General features: G+C 47.1%; 1 protein-coding gene across 2 annotated transcripts; it reads right to left on the bottom strand.

Annotated features, from left to right (window-relative positions):
* Nucleotides 1-1369: 1369 nt before the first annotated feature.
* On the bottom strand, nt 1370-11956 carry UPK1B (uroplakin 1B). Of its 2 annotated transcripts, XM_077807330.1 has the most exons (8): nt 11939-11956; nt 9128-9205; nt 8261-8461; nt 6588-6662; nt 5054-5176; nt 4492-4671; nt 2491-2574; nt 1370-1420 (listed from the first exon to the last, which is right to left on the bottom strand). In XM_077807330.1, exons 2-8 carry the CDS (start codon nt 9194-9196, stop codon nt 1370-1372), a joined length of 783 nt encoding a protein of 260 aa, XP_077663456.1. In that variant the 5' UTR covers nt 9197-9205; nt 11939-11956. The 2 variants fall into 2 exon arrangements, with proteins under 2 accessions (XP_077663456.1, XP_077663457.1); XM_077807331.1 differs by lacking the exon at nt 11939-11956 and having other exon boundaries at nt 9128-9208.
* Nucleotides 11957-12335: the final 379 nt, after the last annotated feature.

The raw sequence follows: 12335 nt of genomic DNA, 5'->3' as shown, positions 1-12335 counted from the left end.
ACATTCAGGTGTCTGGAGGCAACTGGTGGAGCCTCCATTTACTCAAGATCCTGGACAGTGAGAATTTGAAACTCAGCTTTTTTATTAAAGATTTGGAGAATATACAGAAACACTGGAACAATCAGGGCAGCTGGCAGGTTCTTAGGGGCTGACCCCCAACACTTAAACAGATTTCAGATAAAACATTCTGTACAAGGAGCAAGCGTCACACAATGCACGTAACTTACAAGACATTCATTAGGAATTACACCAGACCCGTTTAAGTCTGACTTAGGTCAATAGTTGCCTGCTTAACTGGGAGTTTTAACTGCTTATGCTAGGACAGAACTGGGATTCAGTGAGGTTGTAGAAGAACATACAAGTAAGAATTAATAGTTGTCCTTGAACGCAAGTTACTCTACTTGATCAAGGGGGCTCAATTCTATGCCTTGAGTTAGCTGGAGGTGGAAAGTGGAGTAGGCTGGTAGGGATGGGAAAGGAGGAACATTTTGTCCTGTTAATACATCAGAGAACAAAACTGCATATCCACACCCCGCCCCCCAAGATCTCCAAGGAGCTGTGAAAAAACTGTTGAGTCAGTTTTGAGGAGGTAAAACATTGCATGTGTTGGCGCCATTTCAGAGAGATGGGGGTCCTATAGTTTATCAGTGATAAACACCAGAGGTAGGCTTGAACATAGGAAGCATATTATGATGCAGTGAACTAGCCCTTGATTTGGGTTGACTAGTAACCTGCTTTTAGCTTTTAAGACTGGGAAGTTAGGTATGGCAGAGGGTAGAAAAGAGAGTCTGCCTCCTTCTTAGAGGACGGATATCTTTAATAGAGGCCAGAACTAAATATGAATGTTAAATAAACTTGGCGATTCCTGCAGTTACATGTCTAATTTTCCTCTTCCTTGCAAGGAGGAAGGCTCTCTGGCATGGTGACAGCATCTCTCACATATACTATATACACCAACAGCCTTGTGCGTCAGATTTGTTCTGGTATCATTTACATTAGCCCTAGTTTAAAGAAATCGTTTTCTAGAGCAAGTACATTTATGGGCCATTTCCCTTTTCAAGGCCATCTCTGGAATAATCAGAGCATCTCTCAGACTCAAGTAGTCTTCAGAACAGTGAAGGATTTGGGTCCGTTAATAGGCATAAAAGCTACAGAACTCCAGTGAGGCTAAAGGAAGGCATGTTCTTTCTTGGAAGGATCAGCTCAGTGTACCAGTCTGTCTGGTTTTCAGGGAGATGGAGGGTGGGATGATAATGGGGGCACTGGGAGAGCCTCAAATCCTCCTTAGCACAAGAGGAATAGTACAGATGAACGAATGCAGTTTCATGCGCCAAGACTTCAGAGGGGTTGTTGGGAAGCCACTGGATCCTCAGTATTCAATTCTGCTCCAATAGAACATAGTGCAGATAAGAACCCAGAACTATAAAGAAAAAAAATGGCCATTAGATAATGAAGAAAGCAGATTTACCAACCCCCCCCCAAAAAATAAAAACAAACAAAACACACACCACACCCTGACAATCCCATTGTCAGATGACATTTCATCCTTTCAGTGGATCAAGTCAGGGGTTTCCATCACCTAATCCACCCCTGGTAGCCACAGAAGGTTGCTGTCTTCACACAGGAGCCAACTCTTCAATACAACAGTTGAGCTGGAGCAGGGCAAGCCATCTGCAGCTAACAACTCTGCAGTTAAGCATTTTGTTCCACAGCCTATGTATTGATTTCAGTCTAGAGGTTGCTCTTGAACTTTTTGCCATGACTATTTATTTTTTAGGTGACTTTCTCTCATCATGAATAGCAAATACTCCAAGTCGTGTATTTTTTCTGCTCTCATGACTCAAGCCGAAAGAGCTTTGAAATGGCCACATGAACACTTCCAGCAAGAGTAATTGACACTTTTCTGTGAACAGGACTTGTGAGCTGCACAAATGCTGGCAAAGAGCAAATAAGAGGAGTGGTGAATACCCAAGTGAACATCTGTTTGCATTAACAGCAGCAACACTGGCAACATTCATCACCTACCTGTAGGCTAAGGTTGGGGAGATCATACTTATTAGCACACTTAACTACTTTCACTTTGTGGGCCATGGGATCAGTCCACTGACAGAGGCTTTTGATTTGCAGAGTTAAGAGTTAGCTATACAGTACAGAGATTTTATTCTGAACATCAGCAGGGTGCACTTATGGGGATTAGGCACAGTTGCCATTAATTTCTCAGCATGTGGAGGTCAGATCAGAACACAGCCTTACTTAATGGAACAGAGCGAAAGCAGCTTAAACTGGAGACAGTCCTTCAAGACAGCCCACATCCTTTACCCTCCCCACCCGCAAGTGTGTTTCCAACTCAGAATGGCCCTACAGTTGGATGGGGAGCTGCTTGTTCTCCAGGGATCAGTCCTTCCACCAGTGCCAATCCCCATTTCCCCTCAGGTTGAATAGAGATGGGGGGCTGGAGGGGGGAAAGAAGAGCAGATATTAAGTACTCACAGTCCAGCAGAGAATGGCAAAGCCAAACCAGGCAACACCCCAAGCATGTCTGTTCATTGGACCAGAGATAATGTCATAGCAACCCTGTGGGAACAGAGCCAAGCAGCAAATCAAGACCAGAGCATGAGCTTTGAGCAACTATGTTACAAGCTCAGCTCTCTTGGAGAGAGGTCCGGTTCTCATTCTCCAGGAACCACAAGCACACTGAACTAGCTAGTTTGCATGACATTAACAAGTCAGCTAGAACATGCTTTGGTTGCAATGCAACCATCATGGTCAGAATGTTCAACTTGGTCTTAGGAGATAGCTCACAGTTGGCATCCCAGCCTATGGCTCTGCCAACTCCCTGATAGACGAGGAAGAAATAGATCCAGATTATGGCTTTATATTCCCTCTAGAAACAGATCCTCTCAAATACTTCAGGCCAACTTACTGTATTAATTATGCCTTTCACTCCAAATCACCAGGAGAGCATGAGCTTGCCAGTGGGAATATAGCTGAAGACGACAAACCTCTGCTAAATTGCTAGAAGCTACGGTCACCTGAACTTCCCCATAACCCCCATCTCCAAGCATGCATCTTATATGCAGTTAACAGTCTCTCCCGGTGAACAGGCTGCTCCACTGACTGGATTCTGACATTCTGGCTGCCCACCCCACTCCCAAAAAATTGAGCAAGGTACAGTTTACCATGCACTGCACCACGGCAGGTTGCTAGCATTTGGGAAAGGCACCAAAGAACCAACAGTCTCTTAAGCCACAGACATTGGCGACAGCTTCCCACATGGTGCCCAATCAACATGGCTTTGTCCCTTCCCACCTCTAGAATGGGGCCCTTTGGGTAGGTTAAGAGAGTTTAGTCACTACATATGGGATATCAGTCACCATTCAAATGACTGGTGCTCAGCCAACACTGGCTCCTATGCCAACCCTCTTGGTCACGAAACCAGCCACCCTTCGGGTACTCTTGTCCTGGGCTGGCATCTTGGACCAGTTCCACTGGGACAGCACCCCTCTATTGTCTCCTGTATCTAGGGCCCTACCAAATTAATGGTCCATTTTGGTCAATTTGACGGTCAAATGTTTTAAAAGTTGCAAATGTCATGATTTCAGCAATTTCAATCGGAAATTTCACAGAGTTGTAATTGTAGGGGTCCTGACCCAAAAAGGAGTTGTGGGGAAGGGGGTCTCAAGGTTATTGTAGGGGGGTTGCGGTACTGCTACCCTTCTGCGCCCCTACTGATGGCAGCGCTGCCTTCAGAGCTGGGCAGCTGGAGAGTGGCGGATGCGGGCGGGGAGCCCAGCTCCGAAGGCAGAGCCGCCGCCAGCAGCAGAGCAGAAGTAAGGATGGCCTGGGATGGGATTGCCACCTTTACTTCTGTGCTGCCGCTCTCCAGCTGCCCAGCTCTGAAGGCAGCGCAGAAGAAAGGGTGGCAATACCATGACCCCCTAAAATAACCTTGTGACTGCCCTGCAACTCCCTTTTGGGTCAGGGCCCCCAATTGGAGATACTCTGATCTCCCCCGTGAAATCTGTATGGTACAGGGTAAAAGAACACAAAGACCAGATTTCATGGCTGTGAATTTGGTAAGGCCCTGCCTATGTCCCAAACATCAGGAATGCTCCTGTGCTACTTGGTCCTGGGCCAGTGATGTGGACAGGAAAACGACAGAAGTTTCTCCTCCTCAGAAAGCCTTTGGGAACTAGCAGATCTATCCTGTCCCCCTAGTATGTCATAGGCTTTCAATCCCCATTGTGCTTCAGTTGGCATGCTGTTACACCATCCCCATGAGATAATCCAGGGCTTAATTTTTGCCGGGGCTAAACCCCGGCAACTCTGGGCTTGGCAGTTCATAGCCCCAGCGCCTCTCGGCTTGCTGCATCAGTTATGAATGTAAAAACAATTGCTTAAGCCCTGGCACCTCTTTTCATTACAAGTTAAGTTTTGAGATAATCCCACTAGTCAACAAGAACCACAGTAAAAGTGGAGAGAGATTCTTGCCTTATTATTATAGTAGCCGGAGACACCCAGTTTGCAGCCATCCAAGTTGATTGGAATTCCTTGGACATCCATGACACAGCACTGGCGTGGCCAAGGGAACTCTGAGTCACTGTTCCTGCTCCTGAACACAGACGCGTAGTTCTGCCAGTCAGAGGGGCCATTCACCCCACAGCACTGATTCTGGATTTGGGAGGGAGAAAGTGAGAGAGAATATTGAGATCCCCCTGTGACACAGGGATACAGGTATTATACAGAAGCTGATGTCCAGTCCTCAGGTTTCCCCCTCCCCCCCACCCCATTCTCCCTCCTTCCCCCAGAACAGTGACTAGCTTGCATCACACCAGACATAAACAGATTTATAGGAAAAAACAACATGTTGACAGATATTCCAGGGGCCTGAAGTGTCATTTTATGCACTAGCAGCATTGGGATGCTGGAGGTTAGACAGGGCCACATCTGAAGATTCCAACATTCTTTTATTACGGAAAGATTCTAGGGTGAGAGAAATTCCAGAGCTGTGTAATGTTTAGCTGCTATCTTTAGTTATATGAGCACTGGTCACCTGTAGCATGAGGCGGTCCCATGTCCTGGTGACACCTTCACTCATCCACTTATCATCATTGTTGGCTGGCTCTGGGTTCTGATACTTTTCCAACATTTGCTTCAGGAAGAGATTGGGTGTGAACTACAGGGCAAAGGAGATAAAGAGCACACGTGATGTTATTAGATTCCTAGATTCCAAGGCCAGAAGGGACCACTGTCATCATCTAGTTTGACCTCCTGCAGAACACAGGCCATAGAACTTCCAAAAATAATTCCCAGAGCCAATCTTTCAGAAAAACGTTGACTAGCTTCAACTTCCCACTGTTGGATTGTGTTATACCTTTCTCTGCTAGATTGAAGAGCCCATTAAATATTTGTTCTCTGTATAGATACTTCTAGAATGTAATCAAGTCATCCTTTAACTTTTTCTTTGTTAAGCTAAATAGACTGAGCTCCTTGAATCTATCACTATAAAACCATGTTTTCTAATCCTTAAATCATTCTCTTGGTTCTTTTCTCTGAGTCCTCTCCAATTTATCAACATCCTTCTTGAATTGTGGGCACCAGAACTGCACACAGTTCCAGTGGTCACACCAGTGCCAAATACAGAGGTAAAATAGCCTTTCTACTCCTACTCGCCGTGCCCCTGTTTATGCACTCCAGGACAGCATTAGCCCTTTTAGTCAGTCACACTCGGAGCTCATGTCCAGCTGATCATCCACCGTTACCTACAAATCCTTCTCAGATCCCCTGCTTCCCAGGTTAGAGTCCTCCATCCTGTACATATGGCCTATATTCTTTGTTCCTCAATAGATACATTTAGCCATATTAAAACTCATTGTCTGCTTGTGCCCATGTTATTAGATGCCTTTCTGAATTGAGTAGGTTTTCTGCTTCATTAGGAGTAGACTACCAGCAAACACAGTTTTGGACAACCAGGTTAGTTTGGAAGTCTTCCTCCTCCAACTGGAGATACTAGGAGTTAGAGAATAGGACTCTGGGAGCATCAGAAAACCCACAGATTCCAGAGTCTGACAGCTGAACATGTCCTCAGAAGGGTTTGCCTGGGAGGAGGCAAGGGAAGAAGCTGTTTGTTAGTGTCTGGAGGTTTGTTTGGAGTTAAGCACTGCACATACAACTTTTTCCAACAGCTGTAAGAACCTACATGGGTCTCTCCCCTACACTAGTAATGCTCAAATGGTAGAACCAGAGGTCTTCCATCATTAAACACCTACAATAGCATTGTCAATCTGCATCTGAAAAACGTGTCAAGGTTCAGTAGCCTCAGTTAATGGACAGACTCAGTTTGCATAAAGAAAGTCTTATTTCCTTGACCCCAAGTTATGGAATTACACATGCCTCTAGGAGACTAGACCCTCTCTTCAGTGGTTCAGCAGTATCCATTACTGTCCAGTCTCTAGCCAGCCCTCCCCAGGTTTCCACTCTGCCCTAGCTGCATTGTATGCTTAGAGCTTTGGCATTCTGTGGACATGTTCAAACACCCTGCCTCCATCCTACTCTTGAGAGAACATACATGGGAAACCACCACTCACAAAATCTCGATGAGTTGCTGCTGTGATGCAAGAAGCCACTTCAAATCCATATGTGACCAACATCAGAATGATATACTGCAAAAGAATCAGAGCAGAAGGTACAGTTAGCTCTCCAACCTGGGTCTATTCTCACAACATACTGCGTTTCGAAGTGTGGTGTTACAAAATCAGGTTCAAGGCGTTTTGGAGCAGGGTTCCTTCCCCATCCGACACGGTGAGCATTAACCTCCACCCATACCCTACCTGAACAACGCTGAGACTCAAAATTAAGTTCCTCCACCTTGAGAGTCCCATTCATCCAAGTTCTACCCTGTCATTAACAGATACATTCCATAATCTGGATTTAATGGAAGCCCTGTCATTAGTTCATGATTGTCTTATCCCCTGGACCATAAGGGTTCATATTCTCATTTTATTTGTATTCTGCCTAATGGCACTCCGACTGTCAATAGTGGTGTCTTCTCCTTCTTAGGAAGCAGCTACATTCTTTGCCACACTGATATCTTAAGAGTGCAAATTTGAGGTTCATTTCAGGGTGTAGAAACTTCGTTATGTTAACAGTCTTAATTTGTTTCACAGAATTTCTGGATTGCTCTTTATGCTGTAGGCACAGACCAGACTTCTCTACGCTGCCTCTTATTAGAGCTTCTGAAGAAGTAGATAAGAAGCTGCATAATGATCTGTTGACTAAGCATCTGAACACCATTTTAGCATTGGCCATGGCTTGTCCAACAACTCCAAGACACCTCCCAACCGTATAGAGATGATGGAAGGCAAAGTTTCCTCGCAGCAGTGATTCAGTCTTACTTTGATGAAGTTCAGTAGCCTAGGTAGAGATATCAATATTTTATGTCCCCCAGCAGCAAAGAAATGAGGACCCAAGCTTGTGTGGTCAATAGGAATTTACGCTGTATGACCATGGCAAATATATTGTTCAGGATTCTGCTGGAGACTTGGAAACCAATCAAGGCATTTGTACCACACCTGTAGCCACATGCTGCCTGTATTAAGGTATCCGCAGGAATGATGTGTGACTATATGGTCTAAAACCCCAGACAACTTTAATACAGCTACAGTCCCTGCACTGCAATGTTTGCCTCCTCTCGTCCTGGGGACTGGTACTGCAGCCCACCACAAGACTACCGGTTTGATTCCTATGCCTCCAGCTTCTCTCTCAAAGCAACCCAGATAATGGGGGAAGGGAAGCCTGTTGTGATATGAACCCCCTACTGGGCTCAGTTCAGTTAATAAGGAGCCATTTCCTTCCTTTTCCCTATTGGAAAATTACTCTCCCGCCCCCCACCCCAATAAAACAAAGCTGAGGTAGCAAGTGCCAACTTGTTCTGAAGGGGACAAAGTTCAGTCCTCCTGGTCAGTTGGGGTCATGGGTTAGAGTTGTGGCTCAGTTACCATGGAAATAGTCTCCCACACTCATGTCCCTCTTCCTGGTACAGATTCCATCTGTTCCTGGACAATGCGGCTGTCCTAGGTGTCAAAGGAAATGGGTGGCCCTTTAGGCACATTTGGCCCTAATGCTATTTAAGGCCTGGAAAATTACAACTCAAATCTTGAAGTTAGCAGTGCTCAACAGCTGGTGAGCACAAGGAGCAGAAGACTGGGATAACATGAGCTTAGTCTGTTAACGACCTGTGGACTAATATCACTCCACTTACCACCAGCAGCATTGTGCGGTGTGACTTAATGACCCCAATGATGCCCAGGACAGACAGATTAAAGAGAGCAAAGCCAACGAAGATGCCAATCCAGGCTGCACCATAGATGTCATCATTATTGGTGGCTTCCAGCAGAGGGTACAGAGTCTGCTGATCCGACACGAAGAAGATGCACTCTGCCGTCAGTGCAATGCCACACATCTGAGAACCAGAAGTCAGACTCCCATCAGGTCAGCCCAAAGCAGTACCACAGCTACGTTCAAGGAGAGCTTCTATTAATCACGTTCCTCTTCCTGCCCCACACACAAGGCATAAGCTTCCCAGCGAGACCACTCCCTCCCCACAGGCCCACAATCCATTGCTTTCTGTCCTCTCATGAGAATTGTAAACATAAAACCCACTGAGCATGGGCCCTCTCTTCCCCAGAGCAGCACAGCTCATATCAACTGGGCTGGTCTTAAAACAAGATTTGGAGCATTCCTTTAAGAATGGCATTAACATAACCCTTCCCGTCATTGTGGGAAGGAGCTGGGCTGGAAAGAGGAGTTCAGGAACCAGGGCTCTTCCCTCCAGAGCCCCCGGCACAAAAGCTTGTTCTTCTAGATGTGCTACTGCTGCCCCTACTTCCTACCAGTCCATGTACCCTCACCCTCCATCCCTTACTGAATTCGTTTGCTTGCACGACTCAGCCGGGACCTTGACCTCTCACCTAGCGTTGCATTTATTTTATTTAGACTGAAGTGGTAACATGAAGAATGACCCCATTGCTGGGCCAAGCCTTTTATTACAGTGCATCTGATGAGGAGTGACGAGCCCCTGAAGAAACCATCTCTCCACCCTTGCCCCTCACAGCCCCAGATCACTTACCCCAATAATCACATTGCCGAGAATTAGTAGGCCTTGGAAAAAGCGCACTCCATTATCGCCTTTTGCCATCTTCAGCTCCTCATGCAACCTGAAAGGCGGAGAAAAGTGTTCAGGACACACAGGTCTCACAGGTTTATTCTAGAAATGGACGTTATCCTTGAGGAAAGCCCCCCCCGCCACACACACACTTCTTCACAGGCTTCCAGTTTTAGAAGGGAAGGGTCAGTGCTGGTAAGAGAGTTTTCCTGTTGGATGGCTGGGGGAGCCCAGACTACTAAGTGGCAGGGAGATCAGCAATATTTGTATGGCTGCTGGAGATGGTTTGAGCCTTGCCTACACTAGGATTTTTACCCACCAGCTGGCAGCACTACAGTGCGAACCTGTAGTATAAGCACGATCATGCTGATGCAGCTCCATCATGGCTACAGTCCCTGCGTATACCATGAAAGACAAGGCAAAGTGGAGTTACATAGTTGGATGTACCCTACACACTTCTTCGCTGAAGAGGTCTGCTCCATCCCAGACAGCTATTCACCCCTGTAACCTCTTCCCCCCCATTGCACTATGTGAGCCACAGTTTTGTGGTGGCCATTTCCACTTTGTTCGTAAACACCAAGCACGCTCATTTTCCTATAGAGCTTCGGGTCCAGGTCAGAGATATCTGGTCCATTTGCATGCCAGCAAGTCACAGCAGTCTAGTCTAGGGCTTGGTCTATAGCTAGTATATACTTCTTTCTTCCCAACTCATACCTACTGGTGAGATCATGGGCTCCTTCTCCAACTGTGTACTTCAGGCTCTGGCTTCGGTCTCTGAAGCAGTGCTGCTTCCTTTGGTTTCCACAGCAGACAACCTGAGGCAAATCTTACCCAGTGTCTTTCTAGTGAGAGACACACCCAGGTTGGGCACTGAAGCTACCCTAAAGCACTCCTTACAGAGAGGGCATGAGGGAGGAAGTTGAGCCACTCACAGCTGGAGCATGGGATACTAGCGGAGTAGCATTCCAGCTACATTCTCGAAAATGCTCCCCCCTACTTTCTAGTCCCAGGCACTCCACATGGAATTCACTCTCCTCCAGTGCGGGGCATGGATACACCCTCCACAGGGTCAAGAACCCTGGAAAAAAAGACAAATCCAGATTCTTGATCTGATGGGAAGGTGATGAAAACCCCTCCTCCAAGAGGGACTGAGTGGAAAAAAAACCAGCTGTGATTGTGGGGAGCTGCACAAAACCTGAGCTGTCAACAGAAGCCTAAATTAGGCCTCATCTGTACCAGCTTCTATACCAACGGGACAGTGGAACGATTACAAGCTGATAAGGTAACAAGTCCGCTTCTGGAATGTCTACACTAGCAATTTCTTATTCAAGTTTCCATACTGTTGCAAACCCCAGAGGGAAATTTTAGTAACGTTAGTATAGACAAAGCCATATGGTCAACTATTAGAGGGATGCAACATTACCCTGCACAGGAAAAGGTGAGCTGAGAAGAAATGTGCACCTGATGATCTCTTCCTCTTTACTAAGCCCTGGTCTCCCTTCTCACAGACTTCCTTAGGTCCTCTGAACTGCAGTGGGGCAACCAACACCAGAGAACTTCCTGTGGCTTGGACAAAGCATGGAGACACCAGTAGAAAGAAGAGTTACCTACGCTTCCATTACTTCCCTCTCCAACAGCTTTTCTAAGGCTATTCTTACGCAAATGGCAAAAGACACAACCCCAGAATTCCATGCAGCTGCAGCAGTGGTGGAGTTGCTAGCTCAGAGAGCCCTCGGGCATTTTTACCACTTCTCTAGGGACGCTTCACTTGTAGTCCTACCGTAATGTAATTGGTTCGTGTAGACACCCAAGCACAGTGCTGTAGACCTGCCAACCTCAAATTGGACATAGTTCCTACAGTTTGGTTTAGCCACTGTCTGATGTATGCACTCGCACATAAGAAAGATGAGGAGTTGTTGGGGAGCCTCAAGCTCTGAGGACAGTAGTTTTAGAAGAGCCTCTCACAGCCCCTTAGCCAGCTGCCTGTCAGGAGACAGCATGGAAGGGAAGGAAATCATCCCTACTAGAACCTGAACAGAGCTCTGCACACTTCATAGGAAAGAGCAGGTTCTAAGCTCAAAGGAGGCTTTTTCTGGACTAGATTGTTGTGGGTCAGGGCTGCTCTGGGGCATAGGTTGGACACTAGGAGCTAGGCCCAGATAGGGGCTTAAGTGTTGCAATTCTCAATGTTGCAGCACTGAAAGTTTAGGTCTCCTGCCACCAAGTGGTATCCCTAAGTCCTGGAGCAGGTACCCAGGCTCCCTGTACAATGGATAGGGATTCCTTAGGAGCCTCTCTCTATTGTAAGGATCCACAAAAGCAGCAGGGCTGAGCAGGGCACCATTTAAGCTAGCCAATGGGAAATGCTGAGGAGAGGGGTGTGGCCTAAACCTCACCCTTCTCAGGGAGTAAGGCACCCAGCCTGGGCCTGGGAGGGAAGCACCTTTCTCTGCTAGGGATCCTCAGATGTGGGGTCAGGTGCCAAAGATGCTTTTTGGAAGAAACTGGGCAGGGGCGGAGGGACGTTTGTGGCAGCTGCCCCCTTATAAGCTTTAGCCCAGTGGTTAGAGCACTCACCCAGGATGTGGGGAAGACAGGTTCAAGTCCCCCCTCTGCCTGAAGAGGTGTTCAAACTGGGGTCTCCCACCTCTCAGGTGAGTGCTCTAACCACTGAGCTGTGGGATATTCTGATGTCCGGGCTCCCTCAGTCTCTCCTGTTGAAGCTGTTCCACTGGGTGTGAAATAAGTATTAGACCGGAGAGGGAGTGCCCTAACCACTTGCCCTGAAAGGTGGGAAACCCTCGTTCAATTCCCTGCTCCACCTTAGGCAGAGGGGGGAATTAAACATGGGTCTCCCATATTGCCGGTGAGTGCTCTAACCACTGGGCTAACAGTTATAAGAGAAGCTACTTCCTCTCCACCAGCCACGGTGAGTTTAAGGGTGCTCTGAGCACAGCCACTGGGTCAGGTCTGCAGGGGAATGCCTAGTTTGAGGATCTTGGCGTGTCTGAGATAGGCACCTAGACTGAGGTGGCTGGATGCACACTCTCTAGCAGAAACATAGGCAACTTGGAGACTTTAAAGCTGAAAATTCAGGCTCTTGGGTTCCTAAAGGCCCAATAGGGTTAGGCAGCAGCTGAGCAAGGGGGTTGAGGATTTCAGTGGTGTCTAA

This window comes from Eretmochelys imbricata, chromosome 1 (assembly GCF_965152235.1).
Source record: "Eretmochelys imbricata isolate rEreImb1 chromosome 1, rEreImb1.hap1, whole genome shotgun sequence".
In the NCBI taxonomy this organism is placed as follows: Eukaryota; Metazoa; Chordata; order Testudines; family Cheloniidae; genus Eretmochelys; species Eretmochelys imbricata.
This window is presented reverse-complemented; position numbering and strand designations above follow the sequence as displayed.

Excerpts from the sequence above, each read along its gene's own strand:
- UPK1B (XM_077807330.1), bottom strand. The coding sequence starts at position 9,196 with ATGGCAAAAGGCGATAATGGAGTGCGCTTTTTCCAAGGCCTACTAATT. Across the intron at positions 4,672-5,053 it reads GGGACCGCCTCATGCTACAG|AATCAGTGCTGTGGGGTGAA; the intron begins GTGACCAGTGCT and ends TCCCAAATCCAG. Across the intron at positions 1,421-2,490 it reads TTGCCATTCTCTGCTGGACT|TTCTGGGTTCTTATCTGCAC; the intron begins GTGAGTACTTAA and ends TTTTCTTTATAG.